General features: G+C 40.8%; 1 protein-coding gene across 4 annotated transcripts in view; it reads left to right on the top strand.

Annotated features, from left to right (window-relative positions):
* LOC122061948 (DNA-directed RNA polymerase III subunit 2) overlaps positions 1–23782 on the top strand; it is a 103685-nt gene extending 79903 nt beyond the window's left edge. The window contains exons 35-39 of one of the 4 annotated variants that reach the window (XM_042625540.1): positions 1370–1440; positions 10424–10508; positions 10598–10701; positions 13875–14003; positions 23180–23782. In XM_042625540.1, the coding sequence (XP_042481474.1) occupies positions 1370–1440; positions 10424–10508; positions 10598–10701; positions 13875–14003; positions 23180–23230 (440 nt within the window). In that variant the 3' untranslated portion in view covers positions 23231–23782. Of the gene's footprint in view, positions 1–338; positions 534–1369; positions 1441–10423; positions 10509–10597; positions 10702–13874; positions 14004–23179 lie in introns of those variants that run through there. The other 3 variants (XR_006134758.1, XR_006134759.1, XR_006134760.1) reach the window with 3 other exon arrangements.
* The last annotated feature ends 1603 nt before the right edge of the window (positions 23783–25385 follow it).

The raw sequence follows: 25385 nt of genomic DNA on the forward strand, positions 1-25385 counted from the left end.
CGTGGAAGTCTATCTGAATTTTTTCGTATATTTCGTCGCGATCTGTTTTTATTTCTGGCACCATAGGAATAGTGTTATATTTAAACAGGATATTCCTAACCCCAATGTGGTCATTCACTTGGTGAATCATTGGAGTAATCGTCCCAGGATCTCTAATTGCCTCAATCAGGTGATTTCAACCCAGGAATTTCCCAATTTTTCCCTTTCCCCGACCTAGACCCCATCGACTATAATGTGTGTGGGTGTCACTGATCAATTACAAACTATATCTTCTTGGGCTTATTGTATGGTTGATGAAAAGAGCGTGTGCTTATTTAGAGCTGATTATATAATGACAGGAAACACAAATGAAGCTTTCGCGCAGGGAATGCTCATGGGAGTAAAGCAAGCCAAGGAGAATGGATGGATCCATGGGGAAATTTGGACAGACTCGGATTTTGTCCAACTTTTGTTAACCAAATCTAACAATGTTTTGTGGCCTATTCATGACTATACTTTCATCCAAATGCGGAGGAACTGACAACCAATTAAGGGTAACTTGCTCGTCTTTGTCACAGGCTAGATCCTCTATATGCTAGATCCTCTATATATGCTAGCTAAATTGGTCTCAGCCGTCACTCTCAAACAAAGTGGCATACTCAAATTGGAAAAGGGGAGCAGAGAGATCTGATTACCAAACCAAATCAACCTTCCACCAGATGGAAAACAAATAGCAATCAGAGAAGGAAGAAAGAGCCGTAAATGAAGAGATCATATGCGAACCACTCTCCAAATCAATCCAACAGAAAAGCAATTACAACCCTCTTTTTTTGGATGTCAAGGATTTTATGACAAAACTCTATTTTGCCCTAAGCCTCCAGAAGATGAGGCTCTCTCTTTTGTCAAACAACTGGCTTTTTGGATTCTCTGAAAGAGAATATATATCCCATCCCCTATATATATCCATGATGTAGAGACTCTTGTGTAATGTTATTTTTCTGCTGCTTATCAAAAAATTGTATCCTAAGGACATAGAGGAAGAACAAATACAGAACAAAATATTTAGGAGAAAAATTGGTGTGTAGGAGTCCACGAGGAAAGATCAGTTTCATTCTTTTGCGTCATAACAGAACCATTACGTAAATGTATAGGTAATTTGAGTTATAAGAGGATTTTAAAGTGGAACCCCTGAAAACACCTGAGATTGCTAACTGCTTCCATTGTCCCAAGTCACGTAAAAAATTTCCACAGAGAGCTGAAGAAAAATTCCTAGAAAGGCACCGATTACTTGTGTGTTTGCCCCAAACCAATCTGTGGACTCTTTTTTTTTTTTTTTTTTTCATTATCTATGTTCTCATGTGTCATCCTCCTTTGCAATTTGATTTTCCAGGCATCACAGGGTGTCCATTGCAAACCTATATATTCATGGGGCCAATCTACTACCAGAAGTTAAAACACATGGTAAAACTTTAATCCTCTAAATTTCAGGATTTCTTGACCATGCATGCATTTTTCCTTTTGAAACAGTAAAGGTTCCCAAGATCCTTTTGGTTTAGCTTGTGAAGTTACTTAGATAATGTTGTACGAGTAACAACTTACTTTGTAATGCTCAGGGCAATTATCACAAAGTAATTCCAATCTTTTTTTCATTTAATTAATCAGACTGCTTGATAAACTTTTAAGACATGCTTTCTACAATCTGAATGACTATTATCCAAGTCCAATATCCTTTTTAGTTTTCTGAGTAGAATGTTGGAGTTGGATTCCTATTGTTTAAGCACTAGCAATTGCTCATTAAAGTCACCACTCTGAGTGCTGGTTTAAGTGCCCACAAGCCAATACAGATTACAGGATTTTATTTATGCTCAAATCTATCTTGACGGTAGAAACATGACCAGTTAACCAAAAACATTTGGGTTAGAAGATTGAAGTAGAACGGGAGGAGAAAATAATGCCCTGGTGATACAACACTACATGCTTGATAATGTGTCACATAACATGAGCATGGAAATGTGTCGGTATTGAAATGGATAAGAGGTGTCTGAGATGGCAAACCTAAAAACTTTCCGTAGAGGCACTTCCATTAGTCAATTTTGTAGTTCTGATTTTTCAGGAGAAATGGGTGACCCAAGGCATTGGATGGGTGACAGGGCGCCCTATTGTGCAATATATGGCTATCTATAATATAATATAGCAATGATTATTCTATATAGTTATGCTTATATGCAACATAGAAACCATATCAATGCAATATGATATAATTATACTAGTAATGACCTAATATGAGAAAACTAACATATAAGAAACATGGCATAGAATATAATATAAGCATTTTCATAGACACCAAGGTGACACTGTGACAACTATGATTCATAGATGTGTTTATTTTTTCAGGCAATCTTTCCCTCTTCCATTCCTTTTTTTTGATTTCATGTTTAGAATTTAAACACATGAAGCAGCCAGCAGCATCAACATGTGTTGACTTGCGGATGGAAATCCTTGCTCATGAATTTTTCCAGGACCTGGTTCCTATTTAGAGTATAATTTTCCTTGTTGAGTTTCTAACAGAAAATTTGGTAGGTACCTCTTTTCCCCTCTTCTGCGGCTACATATTAAAAGTGGACTGCCATAAACCATATGACTATCAATAACGCATGCAGACTACAAGCCTTCTCCTTTCTTCTTTATTTCTCTTATCCTTCTTCCTGTCTTCTATATTCTGTTACTTCTACCGTACCCTGTCCTGGGTGATAGTTGCAGCCCGCATGCAATTTGACTGATCTCCTTCATACACGATCTATTTCGCCTAATATTGTGGTAATAAGTCCCTCTATCCTAGGAGATCTTAATCCTGGGGTTTCACCTTCTACAGACCCTCCTACCATGAGAACCATGATTTGCATCACTGCTGAAACTGTAACTACCGCCTGGTAGTATTTGCAAGGATTGGACTGGTCTCTTCCCCCTCAGTCTAGGTTATTGTTGGTTCAATCATCATAAGGTCTACTCATTGTCAACACTCCGTTCCAGTGTCAGTGCCTATAGAGATATATCAATGGAGGTCTGTCCTTGGAAGCGCAGTTGTTTTCCGCCTCCTGCTTTGGATGGAGGTAGATGACGACCCCCTTCCTTCTATGAAATAATATCTTAATGGCGAATTACATATTTGCTGTCCTTTTTTCCTTTTGCTAATGGATCCTTATTCATCTTATATTCCAGCATTACCCCCTCCACCATTCTATCTATTTCCAATTTAGTCCTCATTTTATTTCTTTAGCTTTAACAACTATTTAGCCCTTTTTTTTTTCGATGAATAAATAATTCATTACCAAGGAGAAGAATATACAAAGGGAAAGAAAAAAAAGGGGGGGGGCAAAAGGAGCAAAACCCTCGGGAAGAGGGGGGAGGGCAAGACGCCCCAAAACTATCTAACTAGGGGAGACATCAATTGGAGGGGGGGGGGAGATGATAGAGCAGGGAAGACCCTGGGAGATAAGAAAAAACCTGTTCCTTGGGGTGTCGCAAACCGAGTGGTGACGGAGAGATCTGAGCTTGGAGGAAACGTCGAAGCAGATGGCTTTCCAAATCCCTTCTGATGAACGGGAGTTGGGGGTCCATCTACGAAGATTCCTTTCCATCTAGAGATGGTTGATGCCTTGATGGTGGCGTAGAAGGCTAGCTTTCCAACAATGTCACATATGGAGGTGACACTATAGTTCATGTCTACCCAGATCCATTTGTAGGAAACGGGGAGGATGGGGCAGGTAAAGGGCCAGCAAGAGCGGAGGACCTTTTTCTAGATGGAAGCAGAGAAGGGGCAGGAGAAGAAAAGATGGTCAACATCTTCAGTACCGTTCCAACACAAACAACAGGAGGTAGGGACCCGGATGTGACTGAAATTGAGGAAAGACTGTGTAGGGAGGCAGTAGGAAAGGGCTCGCTAGGCGGTGAAGCTATGGCGGGGGATGTGCCCTTTAAACTAGATGATATTGCGCCAAGGAATGAAAGTGACTTTGGAGCAGATAAAGTTCTAGGCAGAGGCAGAGGAGAAATGGCCCGAGAAGGAGGGCACCCAATTGACAGAATCCTGCAATCCTCGGTGACCAAGGGGAATGGGAGGGAGGGAAGACTAGAGATCCGCCAGAGGGGGAGGGAGAGATGGAGGGGACCAACCATTGGGGGAGAGGATGGAGGCCACAAAGGCGGATATGATCGAACCAGAGGAGGAGACGATTTTGGGAGGGTCTAGGGGAAGAAGGATACCGTAGGGTGTCAGGAGTCAAACCAGAGCAAGGTGGAGGAGCTATCGCCAATAATGCAAGATATGGCAGCAAGGGCAATGGATATGGAGTTAAGGATGGAATGCCAAATCCAGGAGGCATCAGAGGGAAGGGGAGCAGTCCAAAGGGAATCATTTTTTAGAGGAACGGAGTAGACCCAAGAGACCCAAATACTGCATTGCTTGGAGACAATTTTCTAGATGAGCTTAAGAATAGCAGCGGAGTTAACATCCTTGATTTTGCTGAGGCCCAGACCACCTTCAGCCTTAGGCTAACAAACATTTGACCAGCTCATTGGATGGAGGAACCTGGTGGTATCAGTGCCTTTCCAAAGGAAGGCATAGAAAAGAGAGTCAATGGCTTTAGAGGTGGATGCCAGGAGGTGAAATGTTCCAGACCAGTAAAGGTAGAGGAATTGAAGGACAGATTGGATAAGGACAAGGCGGCCAACATAAGAGAGGAGCTTGCCTTTCCAAAGTTGAAGCATTTTCCTAATGGTATTGATGATGGGGGCACAATGATGGGAAGAGAATCGACAGGAGAGAAGGGGGAGGCCAAGGTATCTGACAGGGATGGTCCCCAGGGAGAACCCAGAGATGGCTAGAAGTTGAGCTTGGAGGACATCAGAAACACCCGAAAGGAATAGGCTGGACTTGAGGAGGTTGATTTTCAAGCCTGAAAGGGACTCGAAAAGGTGAAGCGAGGCCATGATGTTGGTGATGGGAGGCCGGATCAGCTTTGGAGAAGATCATAAGATCATCTCCGAAAGCAAGGTGGGTAAGCAAGAGATCTTTACATTTGGGAATGGGGGAGATGAGATGTTGATCAAGTGGAGGATTGGATCGAATAGGAGAGGACTTCGAGGGAAAGAAGAGGAAGGGGGAGAGTGGGCACCCCTGTCTAATGCCCACAGTAGAGAAGTAGCCCGCAGGGCTATCATTGAGGAGCACAGAGAAGCGAGGGGTGGAGATGCAAGAGAGAATCCAGTGGACAAAGGAGGGGGGGAAGGTCATTTGGAGGACTTTGGAGATGAAATCCCAGCGGATAGAATTGAACGCCTTATGAATGCCGATCTTCAGGAGGGCCGAAGAAGAATGGGATAATATTATCAGAGATGCTTCTTCCAGTAATGAAGACAGATTGATTTGGACTGACAAGGGAGTCTTACTTTTTGATTCGGTTGGCGAGGATCTTAGCAATGAATTTGTAGAGAAGATTGTAGAGGGAGATGGGTCTGAGGTCGGACATGCTTTGGGCACCCTCCTTAGGGATGAGGCAAAGGAAAGAGTGGTTGATGCCGGAGATTTGGGAAGGGTTGAGGAAGAAGCTACGGATGCAAAGAGAAGATCATCGCGAATGATATGCCAACAAGTGGAGAAGAAGCCCATGATGAAGCCATCAGGTCCAGGAGCTTTATTAGATTTGTGTTGGAGGACAGCAGAAAGGATTTCATCATCCAAAGGGATGGCATGAAGGGAGGGCAAAAGATGATGGGGAATGAATTTCTTAAGGATGTTGGGGAGAATGAGAGGGGTGGATGAAAGAGATTACCAAAGAAGGAGACAACTTCAGCCTTGATATCATTAGGAGAGGAGAGCTCCGTGCCAGAGCGGGAGATGAGCTTAAGGATGGAGTTGGAATTGGTACAGGATTTGAGGGAGCGATGTAAGTAGGCAGAATTAGAATCACCAAGCTCTAGTGTTTGATCCTGGATTTTAGGCGGAGGAAAGATTCTTCCTGAGCCAGAAGGGAGGAAAGGTCCAAAGCAGCGAGCTTTTCCTCATTGGCCAGGGAATAATTGAGAGGGTCATTCTGATGTCTTGACTGGATGAGGTCAAGTTTCTCTTCACAGGCGGTGACCTGAGTAGAGATGTTACCAATGGTGGTGGAGTTTCAGACTTTGAGTGCCACTTTCACATTTTTTGAGGTTTTTGGAAAAGGCAATGAGGGGAGAAGGGGAGACAGTGATGGGGATGGCCTAGGTATCCTTGACCAAGAGGAGAAATCCCTAATGGAGAGTGGTCTGAGATATGGGGCTGAACGAAGAGGGAAATGGGAGAGTGGTTTGAGATACCGGGGAGATCGAAAGTGGCATGGGAGGAGGGAAAGGCGGTTAGCCAAGCTTCACTGACAAGGAGGCGGTAAACTATTTAGCTTTATCCCAACTAAATGAGGTTGGCTACATGGATCCGATCAAAGATAGCAAAAGAAAAGTAAAAGTGAAAAGAAAGGAACACAAGTTCATATACAAGAACAAGATGTGCAGAAATTTCAGTTCGGAGTGACCTCAGTGAAATGAGGATTTCTTGCTCAATACAGGTTAGAATTAACTGATTCCAAAACCTACTGAACAAGGAATCATATCTCTACAACTTTGATGACAAATATTTTCTCCAAAAAGCAGTGTAGCATACTCGAAATGGGTCTTGAAGTCAGTGCACAAGCAAGGACAGAATTCTGAAAATAAACATATGGCTATAGAATTGATATGGGCTGAAACTCAACTCTTCTAAGATGTGTTTGCAGCACCAGGGATCATGCAACTCTAATAGGATTCAAGAAGGATAGGGATCATGCAACTCTAATAGGATTCAAGAAGGATAGGGAAAGCTCCTACTCTTTATGGAAAGAGTGAAACTCTTCAAGGTTTCAAGGGGGAACTCTTCTAGGAGGTCCCAATATTTAGGGTTTTTAAGTCCCAAGTGTCCAGGAGGTCCCAATCTGAAATTAGTAATACCCTACATTAATTACTATCTCGCCCAAGATTTGGGTCCCATAATGGGTTTCAAGTAAAGAATAAAGGTCTTAAATTGATTTGGGTCCCAAGAAACAAGAAAATATCTGATTAGCTTAATTTGGGTCCGAAAAAGAATATTATATTTGGTCCCTATGAAATGAATCCTAGACCTTGATATGTAGAATATTAGATTTGGGTCACACGGTATGGGTCCTATATTGGGTCCCAAGAAAAACCTCCCAAGAAAACCCAAATCCTAAAACAAAGCCCTAAAAACAATTAGGGTCTCAAAAACCCTAAATATTGGGTCACAAATCTAATTGAATATATGATTTGGATCTCATATTGGGTCTCAAAAGAAGAAACCAAGAACTGAAACTTCGGATGAGACCCATGTTGGGTCCCAAAAGAAGAAACCAACAGAACCAACAACTTAAACTAAGGATAAGAGGAAGCTTCATTACCTGGAGTGAGCAGAAAAATAGTGAAGTAGGCACAAAATTCCCCTTCCTCGATCCCACAATCCTCCTTTCTCTCTCTCCCATTCTTTCTTTCTTTCTTTCTTCCTTCCTTTCTTTCTCACGATTCAACTTTCTTTCTTTTATAGCCCACAATCCCTCTTCTCCTATTCCCCCTAGAATTCTATCTCTCCGCCCTTATGTCTCTCTTTTCCTCTTATCTCTTTCTCTCCTCTTATTTCTTTTCCTCTCTCCTACGCTCTCACGGTTCTCTCTTCTACTCCCACATGCCTCTTTCTCTCTCTCCTGCACTCCCACGGTTCTCTCCAAGTAGGGTGGGGTTCACAACAATTTAAAAGAAAAGAATCTTTTAAAAATAAAAGAAAAAGAATTCAATTAAATAAAACTCTCTTATTTACTACTGACAAGATTTGAACCTAGGACCTCTAGATAGTCAAGGTACTAACCATTAGGCTAACTCATTAAGTTATTAAATAAATCCTAACTTTAAATATTTAACAAAGCTTAGAAAATAACATAAAAAAGATATCTATTCTAAGGTTCCAAAAATTAGGGGCATTACATGGAGAGTTTCTAAGAGGAGCATGCAAAATTGGGCCAAGGCTAATTGGAGCTAGACTTGAGTTGGCCTTAGTCAAGGGCCGGCCTTATGTGGACTAGTTCCTAGACTTGGGCTTGAGCACTTCATAGACCTTGTGGGCTTTAGCTTGAATATGAGTTGATCTCCCCAGTTGTGTGGGTTGGTCAAGCTGGGCCTTCACTTGAGTGCATGGTTCAAGATCTTAGCAAGATCTCATTATTAACTCTTTTTTTTTTTTTTTTGGCTTATTGAGACGAGAGCACATGCGATATATAAAATGTACAATATCTCAGTCGAGATCTCGGTGAATATATCAGTCTTGACTCGACTCGACTTGGGCGAGTTAGACCAAGTCACGTGGGATATATACATAATTTCAACTCTCAACTCGACATCTCTCACCTCTCACCTTGTTGTGAAGAAAAAGTGAGATTTTGGTGGGTTTTCTTGCCAAATCTCTCCTCTACAATGAAGATTTATAACTTCAACACTTGGTGATTATCACTTCATCATCAACCTTTGGAGATCCTTTTCTTCTTAAGAGCATTTTTCTCATAAAACATGGATAATAGTTTTTGTTTTTATTGTGATATAGCCTAGGGTGAAGGGCTCGAAGACTACATACCTAGGGTCCGAAGTCAAAGTACCATTTTGGGTTTGATTTAAAAAAAAAAACTAAGGTTTTAACTGTGTTTAGAAGGCCTAAAATAGGCGAATTGACAAGTTTTAGGGGGGCGAAAAAGACAATATGGCCACCGAAACCAACCACCGAGATGATCAAGCAAAAATACTAGATCTCGGAGATCTCGCCAGACCTTGTTATTTTTTCCTAGGGAAATGTGTGTCGAGATCTGGATTTTGAATCTTGCTTGAGTGGTCACGTGCTTTACATGGGTTGCATCATAAATTATACATGTCTTTCTTCACTACTTCTCCTATGGTCATCTTAGGCCTGCCCCTAGCTCTTTTAGTTCCTTTAATCTGAATTAGATTACTTTTTCTTACTGGTGTATCCATAGGCCTTTATTGAACATGGCCATACCATCTTAAACGACTTTCTTAGATTATATCATGAACCGGGGCAGCTCCTAATCAGCTCTATTGGTCATTCCTCACTTTATCCTTCCTAGTTTTTCTGCACATCCATCTCAACATCCTCATCGTTGCTACACATAGTTCATCTATATGATACTTTATAACAGCCCAACATTCTGACCCGTACATCATAGTCGGTTGAACTACTGTCTTATAGAACCTTCCTTTAAGTTTTAAAAGAATACATCGGGCACGCAATACTCCGGACGCGCCTCTCCACTTCATTCATCCCACTTTAATCCTCTGTGAAACATTATCCTCTATATCACCTTCTTTATTTATATTTGATTTTGGATACCTAAAATGATCACTTTGCAGTACCTCTCTCTCTTCATTCTTCACCATTTCATTATCCATTATCCATTATAGTGTGACAAAAGTTACACGTCATATACCCCAGATTCCAAGGTTGATCTCCATGGCTCCAGCTTAGCATTAATCCCAAATTTTGTCTCAACGCTCAAAACAATATCATTAACAGATAGCATACACCACGGAACCTCATCTTGACTGTTCCCGGTTAAATCATCCATGATAAGTGCAAACAAATAAGGGCTTAAAGCTGATCCTTGATGCAAAACCCAATGTGTGGATTGCGGACAACGTTTAGAGGTATCAGACATGGTTATTTTTTAACCAAGTTTGTTTATTATTGTAGAAGAGTTTCTTAGTTTAGGTCTAAACTTATGCTTGAATGAAAAATGAAACCCTTCTAAAGAAGCCTTTGTGCTTGTCAACCAAAACATGATCAACGTGACAACAAAGCACCCCTATCTTGCTGCCCTTTGGAGAGCATTTTCGAGTTTATCGTGCAGCAGGGGATTGAAAGCACGAGGGTCGATCAACTAATGAAGCAAGCCAAGCTTTTTGGGTTGGGCCGGCCCTGGCAGTCCTTCCTTTAGGTAGATAGTATCACTAAGCTAGCTGAGCCATTTGAGTCCTTTCCGGCTCACATACCATCAACTCAATCGGGATTGTTTACTAACATTCTGTTGACGGAGGTCAGATCAACGCGAGGGATGTTTAATTAACTGGTAATTCACTTCCTTGCACTCTCACGGTTGTCACACTAGTCATCGAATCCTTATACACATCTTTAATTTTTATTTAATTATAGAACTGCATTCCCTCTACTATTTGAGTTGTGTTGCATCCTAGTGGGTCCATAGCAATTCCGAAAGTAGTTTTTGAATCCGGGATCACATCATGCTTTTCATGCGCACTTGCGAAATCATATGATGTTCATCATATCCCTTGATTTCTTTGGAATTAGGTTGTAGATAAGATCCATGCCCGTGCTAGAGGACCCCGTGTCATGCTAACCAGACAACCTACTGAAGGAAGAAGTCGTGAAGGAGGTACTGCATACTTAAATATAATATTTTAGCTACTACTTTTTTTATTATTAAACATGTGCTCTTGTGTTTTAATTTTTGAAACTTTTCAGGATTACGACTTGGAGAAATGGAACGTGATTGCTTGATTGCTTATGGTGCTAGTATGCTGATTTTTGAACGCCTAATGATTTCTAGTGACCCATTTGAAGTTCAGGTATTAAGACAAGTAGACAACTATGAAATCTTTTTCCTATTCCGGTGTATATGCATATAGGCTAGATCACACTCAGAATGCTACAGTATTATTGAATCGATAAGAGCTGAGCCAATGCTCTGAAGCTGAAGACCCCCACCCCCCCCCACAACCCCCCCCAAAAAAAAAAAAAAGAAAAAAAAAAAGAGAAAAAAACCGTTGAAAATTTAAACTTGGGACTGAATCGCAGATCATAAATTGGACTGTGGCCTTATAGACTAACTCACCTAGATGTGACCAATTCTAGCAGCCTTTCCTACCAAAAACAACTCAAGTAAGTTGAGTTTTTTTTTCGTTTTTTGGATGAGTAAAAAAATTCCTTTCGAAGCAGAGGAAAGAATATACCGGGAGGGAGGAAAGAAGTGGGGTGGGCAGGGGACACATCCCAAAAGCCTTACCCAAAGGGATGTCAGAAAAAACTGAAAAAGGGGTGATATCTAGTGGAGGGGGATAGGGTAGAAAGCGGAAGACCCCTTGAGACAACAATGAACCTTTTCCTTGGGAAGTCAATAATCCTATGGTGACAGATGCATCCAAATTTGGAGCTTACGTCAAAATAGATGGCTTTCCAAAATTTTTCAAAGGAGCGAGAGTTGGATCCATCTATGGAGATTGCGCTCCATTCAGAGATGGTTAATGGTAGCACAGAAGGCCAATTTCCCTACCGTGTCACAATTTGGAGGAACCACCAAAAGTCATATCAATCCAGATTCTTTCTCTACTCAAGGGGAGAATACTTCTGTGGGATGGCCAACATCTGCTAATGACCCTTTTCCAGACAGAGGAAGAAAAGAGGCAAGCTTCAACACCGTTCCAGCAGAGACAACAATAGGGGGAAACTGGAATATGTCAATAGACGAGGAAAGACTGCATAGGAAGGTAGTTGGAGAGAATTAGCCAAGCAGTGAAGCTGTGGCGAGGGATATGGCCTTTAAACTAGATTGTATTGCACTAGGGGATAGGGGAGCCTGATGTATGAATATGGTTCCAAGTAGAGGCAAAAATGAACATATTCGATGGAGAGGGAAGCTAAGAAATCTTATCCTCTCTTCTCCAATGGCTAGGGGGAATGGGTGGGAGGGAGGACCAAAGATTAGCCAGAGGGGCGAGGAAGGAAGGAGGGGGCCAGACACCCTGAGAGATGGAGGCAACTGAGGCAGATCTGGGGACCCCGAGTAATAGAGGGCACGGGGAGAGATCAAAGAAAGGAGGATGTATGAAGGGTGCCAATGATCTAACCACAGAGAGGTGGATGATCCATTCCCAATAGGATAGGAGATAGCACTAAAGTGCTAAGGATCTTTTGGTGAGAATGTTATGCCAAATCCAAGAGGTATCTGGAGAGGGGGAAGCAGTCCAGAGGGAGTCATTCTTAAGGGGGGAGGAGTAGACCCAAGAGACCCAGATGTTATTTTATGGAGTCAATCTTCAAAATGAGCTTGAGGATGCTGGCAGAATTAATATTTTATATCTTATGACCCAGGCCATCCTCAAATTTTGGAAGACAAACTTTGTCCCAGCTTAAGGGGTGGAGGAATTTAGAGGAATTAGAGCTTTTCCAAAGGAAGGAAGAGGGGAGAGATTCAAAAAGTATATTGAGATAGGTCTATTGATTTGGCCTATTTTAGGGTAGCACAAAGATTTTGAAAGAATACTTAAATTATATTGAGAATTGGGGGTTTTTTTTTTTTTGGTTCAAAAGATGAATAATATTGGGAAAACAATCAATATTCTTGGAAACACCTATAGTCATCATAGCAGAGCCATGACCTAAGGTCTAGGGATAACCAATGCCAAGTTAGGATGGTCAAATAAAATGCCTATAAAAATACATCCCATCGTTGAGCTGGAAGATCCATCCTGAAGGAGAAGCACTCAAAAATACTTAAATGTGCTACTTGTATGATCATAATTTCCTCCCAACAACAGCCTTGAATGCTGTAAACACTGCAATAGATCCAAAGTGCAATGCAAAAAAGATGAGAGAAAGTTGGTAGGAAAGGGGTGTGGTTAGCTTAGGCTGCGTTTGGTATGCATTCATGGAATGCATTCTAGGTCGAAAATGCATTCCAAGAAAGCATATCAAACATAGCCTTAGTTTTCCACCCATGATCTTTAACATCTGAACCGATTATTATATAACGTACATGTGTCATCTCATCTTCTCAACCTTAACAGTTTGTGGGTCCTGTGCACCCCACCCACTGGAGAACTCAATTCTAAAACATAGTTAAAGAGAATGAACTATGCAAACTATACTTCGAAAGCATTTGGATTTGTATGGTGGACTTTTTGAAATTAGGGCTGCAGTTGATATGATTTCTTGAATGCATTCTTGCAAATGCAGCATTAGAATTGGTGAGAGAGAGAGAGAGAGAGAGAGAGAGAGAGAGAGAGAGTCGATTCACTTGAGCTCGCTCCAGCAACCGTAAAGGTTTGTCCCATGATCCCACACTCTGACCTGCTTCTGACTTCCGATCAGCCTCTATGGTAAGTACTAACTGTTCATGTGCTATTTGTGTTTTGAAATGCAGTTACCATAATATGCCCACATATCTGACATGGATATTGCCACTGCCACAAAAGCAGACAACGAAACAAAAAACTGTTTCCAAAAATTACATTTTTCTGTTTCAAAATTTTCTTGTTTTTCTAATTTTTTGTCACCAGAATGTCTAAAGATGGACTATAACCAAATTTTGTTTTTGCATCCCTCACATTTCTCTGCTTATAAAAAAAAACGGTTTTCAAAAACCATAACCAAAAGCTGCCTGAGCAGCTTATAACCGCTGCCGTAGAATATGTAAAGCTCTACAAAACCAGACAGAAAAAATCCACCCAAGTGAGCAGTGAGGACTTTAACCAAAGAAGAAGCATTCTTCTGTTCTCAAGTCAATGTAAATGCATAAACTGCTCCTATTTCCCACAAATTAATAAGGACTTGTGCCCCTAAATAGGGGACATATTGCTTTTTTTAAACAGAGTTCGCAAACAATGGTTGTTCACTTCAACTTTAGCATGGAGCTGAGTAAACATCAGACTGTAACATGTGTTTGTGAATTAAAATTTTCAAATATGGTGTTTTATTTTCTTAGTACTTAAATCTTCTTCCTTCCTCCCACTCTGGTTCACAGGTTTGCAGGGTTTGTGGATTGTTGGGTTACTACAACCATAAGCTGAGAACTGGCATCTGTTCCACTTGCAAAAATGGGGATAATATCTCTGCCATGAAACTGCCATATGCTTGCAAGCTCTTGTTCCAGGTTAGTTTTGACAGTTCTTAAACTAACTGTCCATACATAACTAATCACACATTTTGTGGACGTATGTAGAGAATGGTTACTTATGCATATCTCCAGCATCCACGTTCCTACTTTTAGTTTCAATTTATTATGGTAGCTACCACCTTTTATGTTGAACTTAAGTGGCAATAGTCACCTGCAGAGGTTTTGAGTGATAGAAAGTCGATTAAAGAACTTGCTAATGCATGTCGGTAACCTTTAGATAGATAGCAAGTTCAGTTGTCTTTCTTGTTCTCTCAATAGGTCATTGTTATCTTTATCAAACATTGCCTCTTATCTTTCTTTTCTTTTATCAGTAACATTTCTCATACATATGAAAAGAAAAAAAATCTATAAAATGGTTGAAAGAGGGGGGAGATTGCCTACCTGTTTGCCTTGAAGGTTGAGACCAATGAGTTAACCACTGATCCAGTGCTTAAGGAAGTCTATGTCATCATAAAGGAGCTCGAGGATGTTATACCTGTCAAGTTGCCGAGGTGCCTTCCCCCTCGAAGGGCCATAAACCATGAGATTTAGCTCCTTCCTAGATCCAGGCCACCTATAAAAGCTCCTACCAGATGTTATCTGAATTGGTTGAGCTTCAAGCACAATAGGATGGGTAAATTGGAATTAGGCCTTAGTTCGACCCTCCAAAGCTCTTTACGGTTCCCGTTGCTTTTCTAACGCAAACATGATTGGGGCCTAAGGGTGTGTTCATTACAGGGCTCTCAACAAAGTGTCCATTTGGAAGAAATAATGTAGAAGAAGTAGGTTACACTAGGCAACAAACTCCCAATATGTTAAAGCTCAAACCAATTCCGTTCTACCCTCGAATCAGTCTTAACAAAATCCCGAAATAGTAGTAGCAAACAAGGGAATCACGAACCAGAAAATATTCCAAGAATTTCTTAAGACAGCGGAGAATAAATCAGTAACAGAAAAAGGTAGCAGAAACCAAAACCCTAGACAGAACTAGGCCTGCGGCTGGATGAGGAAGGCTCAGAATGGGGCCAAACTTGGATCGAACTGAAGGGTTAGGGTGTTGAACAAAACCCTAAAATATCTTCCGATTTTTCTGGTTGGTTTGGAAGATCAACACTTCCTTGATTTCAGGTCCTTCAACACTGGAATTAGGAAATTCTTCAAGAACACCAGCAACACACTTCAAAAGACCACCAAGCTTGGATTGAGTGGTCCTCTTGGAGGCTGGAATAAAACCGTAAAAGGGTTTTCTGATCAGATTTCAGAACTGAGAAATATGGCCAATCGATGAAGCTTCAAAACCCTAGCTTCCTGCTGAAATCGATTCTGGATTATGCCCTCAAATAGGTCTGAATGACTCGCTCAGTTGATTCTCACAGCAATCAATAATAGAGAACAGAAAAGATAAAGAAAGAAGAGATTCAATAAGATGGAGGTGGGTGGGAGTGGCTATCTCAGCCTGGGCATCTCACCCGCAGCTATCCCAGCTGTTAATAGCAAGTAAACTGCAATAATCTTTATTCGTTCAAATCTGATTTGTGTCTACAACAATCCTCTTTAAATAGAGGATTGAAGCTACAATAATAGCAGTTGGATTCCAATTAGGAGTTAGGACTCCAATTAGGAAACTAAGACAAATTAGAGACTAACTGTTAACTTCTAAATTAGGAAACAAATAAGGGCTAATTAAAGCTTCCTATATTGGTCCGATGGGCCTTCTAAACTGGGCTGATGGGCCTTTATTAGAGTTGGATCGAATTCAGCCTTAAGGCTGTTCAATGGCTACTTGGGCTGGACCTTCCTCCTGCGATAGTGTAGCCCATGATGGGGATCTACATTAGATTGCATTGTCAACTATCATTCGTCTCCGAAGAATGGATGGACATATAGCGCTCGTAGAGATCCATATCAAAACGCTGAAAATCATCGGCATTGATCCAAGTACAATCTTTCTGAGGTTGTCCATGAACGTCTTCAATAATGTCATCCCTAGGGATCATAAATTGGGGAAGTCTCATTCCACTTGACTAGGAATGAGTAGTAACCTTTACAACAATGCATGCTCCGTATCTTTGACCACGAACAGTAGTGAACTTATTGTCATGAACGTCTTCAATAATGTCATCCCTAGGGATCATAAATTGGGGAAGTCTCATTCCACTTGACTAGGAATGAGTAGTAACCTTTACAACAATGCATGCTCCGTATCTTTGTCATTAGAATGATGGCCAACATTAAGTGTAAGATAAGCAACATTGAAGACATTGTTAATCTTCAAAGTAGGGAGCAATTCCAACATGTAAGCATCGGTAGCCACTTCAAACATGAGATCAAAATTAGGCAGCCTAAGCACCGGGGCTTCCGTCATCTTTTGTTTGATCCATTGTTGCCACGGCGTCAAATCGATCCAAGGCGGTGGAGGGGTGGGCTAATTGATTTGGCGATGAATCGCCCATTATGGCATTGCCATGGCGGTAAAATCGCCCATGTGTTATTTTTTATTTTCCCTATTTTCTAAAGTTATTTAGTATGCTACTTTTTTATTTCTCCTATTTTCTAAGTTATTTAACATGCTACAAGCCTACAATATATACCCTATAACATATAAAACCAACATTAAGCAACATCAAATCATCAAAAATCAACATCACCCTATCAAAATCACCCTGCATTTTACAAAAAATCGACCGCCTAGTGAATCAGGCGTGACCTGGTGTCCGTGGTGGTGCCATCACGACTCCTATCAGCCAATGACGACCGCCATTTGTGAGTCACGTAAATCGTAGCACTGCCATGAACTTCTTTTTCCGCCAGGATGCCAAATTTCCGCCTTGGCGACTCCTAGGCGACGCCATGACAACTATGGTTTGATTAAGTTGAATGCTTTAGTGGCAGCCGGGGTCCATTGGCATAGCGATTTTTCTCCTTTCATGCACTGTGATAGGTGCCATAATATGAACCGTCTATAGAACGAGGCAAGGACGTGAAAACTTCGAACCTCCACATAGTCATAGGAATAGGCCAATCTACCATGCTCTTAACCTTCTTGCAATCAGCTTCTATACTTTGAGAGGACACAATAAAGCCAAGAAATACAACCTTGGGCAGCATATAGGACCACTTCTTCAAATTGATGTAGATCTTCTCTTCCCTTAGCACCCTCATCACATTCTTCAACTGTTCAAGATGCTCATCTTGTGCCTTGCTGTAAATTAATATGTCATCAAAGTATACCACAAGGAGCTTGCCAATAAAGGGGTGTAACACATGAAGGTACTAGGCGTATTGGTAAGGCCAAAAGGCATAACCTTTCATTCGTATAACCCCTTCCTTTGTCTTGAATGTTTTCTTCTATTCATTCCAGGGCGGATCCGAATTTGATGATACCCACTTCGTAGATCGATCTTTGAAAAGATAGTGGCCCCTGTTAACATGTCCAACATATCATCCAAATGGGGAATGGAAAATCTGTACTTTACCGTGATCTTGTTGATGGCACGACTATCAGTAGACATACGACATGATCCATCCTTCTTAGGTGTCAATAGGGCTGGTACGGCACACAGACTCATGCTTTCTAATAGAAATCCCAATAGGTCATCCACTTATCTCTTGAGTTCGGCAGCTCAGTGGGGCTGAGACGCTAAGTGGGCAGATTTGGTAGTATTGATCCAGGCACTAGATCAATAGCATGTTGTATATCCCTAATGGGTGGTAGCTCATCCAGCAGCTCATCGGGCACCAAATCTGAAAAATCGGCTAGAAAATCTCTGATGGGTTGAGAATGTGTTACCTCTTTTACCGGTTCAGCTTCCTTTGTGACTAGGGTTAAGATCAGTCCAGTTTCTTCACTTGTAGCCAAGAACTCTCTATAGGGCAGCACACACAACTTCTTGTTCATCATGTGTTTCTTGTTGGTGTTTGTTTTGTATGGTTGTTTCTTTGGTTTAGTAGTTTCTTTGGAAGGGATCTTTCCAAGATTCTTCAAAACATGTTGTCTTCATACCTAGGCAACCCTCAATTTAGCTTTCACATGAGGTATGTTGAGTGGATTTAATGTAAGTGGCTTGCCTTTATGATTGAAGAAACATTGGTTCTTGGTAACACCAACCAAGACATTATTGTCATATAGCCACGGTCTTCCGAGCAACACATCAGTTAGCACCATTGGAATGACATCACACCACACATTCTCTCATGTTCCTAAACCGTCAATGGCACCGAACATCACTGATTTACAACCATGGTGGTGTTGTCTAGAAGTGACACCTTATAGGGTTGTGGGTGGGGTTCGGTCTTGAGCTTTTCGTCAATCACAAAAGCTTGAGACACTACATTCACACTACTCCTGCTGTCTACAGTCACTTGAACCTTGTGAGGTCCACTAGACATCAAAGTATAGAAGATATTGTGCCTCCTCCAATCTTCTCCTTTTCTTCAGCCACCAGAATTTTTTTGACTACATGAATAGTAGCATATGGATCATCATCTTCTTGTGCATATTCAGCTTCATATTCATCTACCATTCCTTCAACCATGACATTCACAGCCCAATCATCATCTTGGGGTTCATTGACTTGCATGTCCGGATTGGATTCAATTGTCATGATGATTGAATGCGATCTTCGACGTTTAAGACAGAATTTAGCATAGTGTCCGGTACCACCACAGTTGACGCACTTCAAAGCCGCTGCCTCTCCCCCAACCATAGGACTCTTACCCTTATCCTGTGACTTTTGGAGCTCGGGAAGGGAATCCACTAGGTTTGTTTGGTGCAGAAGGCCTCTTACTTTCAGTGGGCTGATTATACCTTCTAGGGGCTGATTTAATCAAATCTTTTGCCTCTAAGGATTTTTCAATAAATGCATTCAATGATGAAAGTTCCACCACACCAATCTTATCACGGATATTGTCATAGTCCCAACTTGAATCGGGATATAAGCAGTTCTTCATCCTCGTGATAAGCACTTGTCTTTGAGAGTAAATTATTAAACTTATCAATATACTCCTCTACAATCATGGTACCTTGTCGAAGAGTCTTGAGCATGTTATAGAGATGGTGTCGGTATGTTGGGGGGAGGTATTTCTCAATCCTTAGCACCACCTGTAAGCTTTGTGATAACAAGTTAGACCTTCCTTTCTTGGGACATGCGGTACCGTCAGAAATAGTCATCTAATGCATTTAGCCAGTCATGGAAGTGGAGAGGGTCATGTTTTCTATTATTCTCCTTCAAGTCCAACTTCACCTTATGTGTCATCATGGTGAAATTGGGTTCCTTCATGTTCATCAAACTCTTCACCTCCACTATACGTATGGGCTGAATCATTTCTTCAAACAGGGAATGGAAACCTTCTTGGCACATTAGGATTGTTATTTACTGTAGGCTGCGCCTTAGATTGGGCAGCAGTAGTCTCCTTCAATGCCTCAAACTTTTGGTCCATAGTGTCCACCCTTGTGTTCAATTGTTGGAGGGTTTTCATCACATCCTCCAATGAATATTGATTGGAGCTCTCTTCAGCCATAGCTCTGATACCACTTAATGTAGAAGTAGGTTACACTAGGCAAAAAACTCCCAATATGTTAAAGCCCAAACCAATTCAGATCTATCCTCGAATCAGTCTTAACAGAATCCAGAAATAATAGTAGCAAACAAGGGAATCACGAACCGGAAAATATTCCAAGAATTTCTTAAGACAGCAGAGAATAAACCATCAACAGAAAAAGGTACCAGAAACCAAAACCCTAGACAGAACTAGGCCTGCGGCTAGGGCAGCACTAGGGTACCTACGGCTGGATGAGGAGGGCTCAGAATGGGGCCAAACTTGGATCGAACTGAAGGGTTGGGGTGCTGAATAAAACCCTGAACTATCTTAGATTCTGCTGGTTGGTTTGGAAGATCAACACTTTCTTGATTTCAGGTCCCTCAACACAGGAATTAGGAGATTCTTCAACAACAGAAGCAACACACTTCAAATGACCACCAAGTTTGGATCGAGTGGTCCTCTTGGAGGCTGGAATAAAACCCTTTTTTGGGGTTTCTGATCAGATTTCAGAACTGAGAAATATGGCCAAACGATGAAGCTTCAAAACCCTAGCTTCCTGCTGAAATCGATTCTGGATGATGCGCTTAAATAGGTCTGAATGACTCACTCACTTGATTCTCACAGCCATCAATAATAGAGAACAGAAAAGATAAAGAAAGAAGAGATTCAATAAGATAGAGGTGGGTGGGAGTGGCTAACTCAGCCTGGGCATCTCACCCACAACTATCCCAGCTGTTAATAGCAAGTAAATTGAAATAATCTTTATTCATTAAAATCTGATTTATGTCTACAGCAATCCTCTTTAAATAGAGGACTGAAGCTACAATAACAGCAGTTGGATTCAAATTAGGAGTTGGACTCCAATTAGGAAACTAAGACAAATTAGAAACTAACTATAACTTCTAAACTAGGAAACAAATAATAGCTAATTAAAGCTTCCTATACTGGGCCGATGGGCCTTTATTAGAGTTAGATCGAACTCAGCCTTAAGGCTGGTTCGATGGCTACTTGGGCTGAACCTTCCTCCTGCGATCGTGTAGCCCATTTTGGGGATCTACATCAATAAATGTTCTATACCATCGACTTCCATCTTGTTTGAAGAAATTGGAGATATGAAATACTCTCCAAACCAAATGTGAGGTCAAGATATCACCAAGTTCGCCTTGTAGAGGGTGACGTACCAAAGACTATGGGTGTCAATCCTGAGCCCGCACCGGTAGGCCCGACCGAGCTCGACTCGCTTAAGACCCGACCTGAACCAGCCTGTTTAATAAATGTGTCGGGCTTCAGCCCGGCCCGTTTAATAAACGGGCATTCACGGTGTAGGCCACTAGCTCGTCAGCTGCACGACCGACCCGACTCACTTAAGAAGCCTGCTAGAACTGACTCATTTAGCTTGACCGGCCCGACCCCCTTAAAAAATTCCTAAATACCTATTTTGCCACTAATACAACAAAATATGAGTAAAGAATATATAGGACTAAAATATCCACATTCTAAATGGGACATTCAATTGTTAAAAAGAGTATAATTCTTGCAACTTAGATTACATTTTAAAGACATGATTCCCTTGGATATATATATATATATATATAATTCCCTTGGATATTGCTAAATGGGACATTCAATTGTTAAAGACATGATTTCCTTGGTTCTGGAATTGTGAATGTTATCCTCTAGTAGTTTTAAAACTGGAAGGGCATTTAATCCGTTTAAAAAAGGATTTTAGGGTAGGCACGTTTAGAGCCCATTTAGAATTAAATAGGTCCATAGCCCATTTAAGGAGTCCGATTAAAGCCCGACACCGACCGGCCTGATTACAAACAGTACCATGCCCCCCAAATCTAGGCCCGTTTAAGTAAACGAGCGTTCACGGTGCAAGGATTTCACACCACCAGACCCAGTTAGGCCCGACCGAGACTCCCTACCAAAGACTACTTGTGTCACAAGATATAGAGCTTCTAAGTTCTTGGTAATGCCCTTCGGGTGGTGTGGAGTCACTACTTACTTGGGTCCCCTTTTATAGTGAATGCAGATTATGTGTTATTATCTTACTTTATGATCCAAAATTAATTCTCACAAGCGAGCTCTTTGGGAAGTGTTCTTATCAAAGTTTGACTTGTGCCTGGAGTACAAGACTAGCCAGATAAACAATGTTGCTGATGCCCTTAGCTGCAAGACTCAGCTTGCAGCAATTCAACAAGAAGCTGGGAGGACCAAACACTTTGGAGTTTGGAGTAGAGATGAGCTCCTCTACACTAAAGGCAACCGTCTCTATGTCCCACATTCAGGAAATTTGAGGAAGGAGTTGATTAGAGAATGTCATGATTGTCATCACACTCCATAGGCAGGGCATCCAGATTGGCTGTGCACATTTGCTTTTCTATGGAGAGGTTGCTATTGTCCTCACATGCAATGTGGAGTATGTGATGATTTTCCGTGTGTGTCAACAAGACAAAGTTGGGAGACAAGCCCTTGTGTCTACTTGAACCATTGGTGACACCCCCAAAGACTATGGGAAAGTGTCTCTCTTGACTTCATTTATGCCTTGCCAAAGTGGGGGATTAAGGATCGGTGTTGGTGGTGGTAGACAGATTCTCAAAGTACGCAACTTCCATTCCAGCTCCCGCACACTGCTGACTAGAGGAGGCAGTCTATCTGTTTCTGAAGAATGTGGTGAAATATTAGGGTATTCCTCATAATATTTTAAGTGAGATTTTGGATTCACATGAAAGTTTTGGCATGAGATATTCACTCTTGGGGTCTCAGCTAGACTTTTCATCAAGTGGCCAGCCCCAGACAGATGGCTCAACTAATTGGTTCAATGTTCTTATTGAAGATTATTTGCGGCAATTTTTTAATACAAATCAGAAAAATTGGTGAACTTGTTGGATATTGGACAGTTTTGCTTTAAACTCTAATGGAGCTCATCCACTTGTAAGAGCCTACTTGAGATTCATATTGGTCAACAACCCATTGCTCCCTATTAAAGGTTACTCATGATAGGGGGAATGTTTCTATTGTGAGTTATGTTGAGTTGTAGAGTTTAGGTTTGTGTCTAAGGTGAGTACTTGCTTTAGTGTTAGACTTTTTATAAATTTTGAATCCTGGAGTATAGATTTTGTTTTTTGAATCAAGTCCTCTTAAGTTCTCACCCCCTGGTCGCACATGCGGGAGCCTTGTGCACTGGGTACGTCCATGGAGAATAGATTTTGTTTCTTTATTTTTTTGGATGCATGAGTATAGATTTTGTTAGCATTTATGAAATGGTTTGTCTCTAGTACTCTTTGTTTTGAAGCTCTGTAAGTTGCGGTTGCCTTTACTTTTCCGGCTTGAATTCTGAAGTTTCTATGAAACTAAAGGAAAACCGCGCCCTTCCAGTTGGAGTGGAGGTTTTATTGTTTTGTCTCTAGTACTCTTTGTTTTGAAGCTCTGTAAGTTGCGGTTGCCTTTACTTTTCCAGCTTGAATTCTGAAGTTTCTATGAAACTAAAGGAAAACCGCGCCCTTCCAGTTGGAGTGGAGGTTTTATTGTTTTGCCTACTGTGTTTGGTCATTGTCAAAATATCCTTTTTTTTTTTTTTTTTTTTTTTTTTTAATTTATGAAAACAGTTTCGATCTTATACTTTGCAGGAACTCCAGTCAATGAATATCGTCCCTCGACTAAAACTGACTGAGGCATGATCTGCTTGGATGTTTTGCTCACCATATACAAGTGGGCATATACATTGTTGAAGATGTATGTTGCCAGTGTTCACTTAAAACAGCTATTCATACTGGATTAACTTGTTTGCATAAGAAAGGTGTCCAAATTTTGCATGAGAAGTGTGACAGGCGCATTTGACAGAAACGTATGTAACAGTAGAGATCCATCTGCCGCTGGAGATGTTGATACAATTATACCTACCTAGAGGAACCCTTGGGCATTTTTAGTTTTTGTGTATATAATGGGTCGGGGACCAATCTTTTTTAAAGTTTGCACTGTAATGAGTTTAGCTATAGCTTGGCAGAAACAACCTGGAATATCAAGCATCAAACCCCCGTAAAATTGGGGTTCAGGACGATTAGAAACAAGTCAGAATTATCTTTTACATTTGATTAGATTATATGGTCTTTATTTAGAATTGAAAGATCATAAGGTCAGTATTGGCATTTCTGGACTGAAGATTCACTAAATGTCTTTTATTTTTATTTTTTGGGTGAAAGATTTTAATTGAAGTCGAAATTTTACTGAGACCCCATTTGTTTAGAAGTGAAATGGTGTGATGAAATTTAGAGCATAAATGAAATAAAAAGTTATATTATCATTACCAAGAAAATTTGTGTAATTAATTTAATAATATTCTAAATATGGTAATTAGACTTTACATGTTGAAAAATTCATTGATATTTTGGATGAAAGGTGAGGAAACATTTAGTTGTCAATTTAATTTTTTTCCCAGGTAATAGAATGATCAAGGGCAAAGATTGGTCATCTATTAAATTCTGAAGCCAAATTTGATCAAATACCCTCTTGTATGATTTTTGTGTCTCATAAAAAATGTATATTTTTGGATGAAAACTCTTATAGTAATCTATACGGTTGAGATATGTTTATCAAATTGCTCTCCATCACCAAATCCTGAGCATGGTTTAAACCATGAAAGAATGCAGCAGATTCTGCCATAAAATTCATCTCAACTCTCTCATAATGCGAGCACACTTCAAGGGCCTGACATAGTCATCCTTAAAAATCCCACTAGCTCCTGAGCTTCCTGGATTTCTAAGGGAGCACCCATCAATGTTCAACTTTCAGAAATTTGAAGGAGGGAAGGATCAAAATAGTTTCAAAATTTTCTTCTAAGGAGACTTCACCACTGAATAGCACCAATTTTGCCATAGAGTGAATCTTACTAGGCGCTAGAGGAGAGAAGTCTTGAAGATCAATCAAAATTGACTTCAACCACAAGAGGGGGGCGATGCTTGTCTTTGTTTCTCTCCTCCCAAATCGCATAGGGACTATTACACAGAGAGGACGCCAAAAATCCTTACAAAAACCAACCACTGCCTTTCTTTTTCACCAAGAAAAAAGATTCTCAACAGACGGAAGCCAATCCACCTTTTATCAGAATAACCAAGAATCCTTGACCATAATTCAAAAACATAGCTACAATCCAAAAAGAGATGATTAAAGGATTCTTCTTTGTTTAGATAGAGTCTGCATCTTGATAAAAATGGAATCGAACGCTTCTTTACTTCGTGGGAAGACCTTCATGAGCAAGTCTCCGACCAAAAGTATATTGTCTAGGAGTTAGTCCCTTTAGCTAGGTCAAACAAGACCAGCTTTTTTAGTACATTTTACCCTTAGAAATTTCCAAGCTAACAGAACCGTAAACTTTCGAGATTTAGTCTGAGACCACACCAACTTATCTGCAACAACAATGAGGGAAAGGGAATTTCTATAATTCAATTGGAAAATATCTTGCGTTTCGTTTGATGTCACCTCAGGCGGAGACCACTTGCATCCTCCATAAAATCTGAAACTAATATCGTCATAGAACCAATAATCGGTAGAGAAGAGGCCAATTCCTCATAACCAATCCATCGATCATACCAGAAGCTAATTTTTTATCCATTCCCAACTATTTAATGAGCATTGTTTGAGACAAACTCCCAAACATTTCATAAGCTTGCCATAATAGAGGATGATAGAACATCAGCTTTTAAGAATCCCTTAGAATCAATAAACCTTCCTCGTAGCAATCCAGCCAAAGAAGAGCTCTTTGTTTTTATGTACCAACAAAATTTAGCAAAGAGCTAAATTTATATCCTTAAGCCGACGAATGCCTAATTCACCCTC

Source organism: Macadamia integrifolia, chromosome 14 (assembly GCF_013358625.1).
Source record: "Macadamia integrifolia cultivar HAES 741 chromosome 14, SCU_Mint_v3, whole genome shotgun sequence".
Taxonomy (NCBI): domain Eukaryota; kingdom Viridiplantae; phylum Streptophyta; class Magnoliopsida; order Proteales; family Proteaceae; genus Macadamia; species Macadamia integrifolia.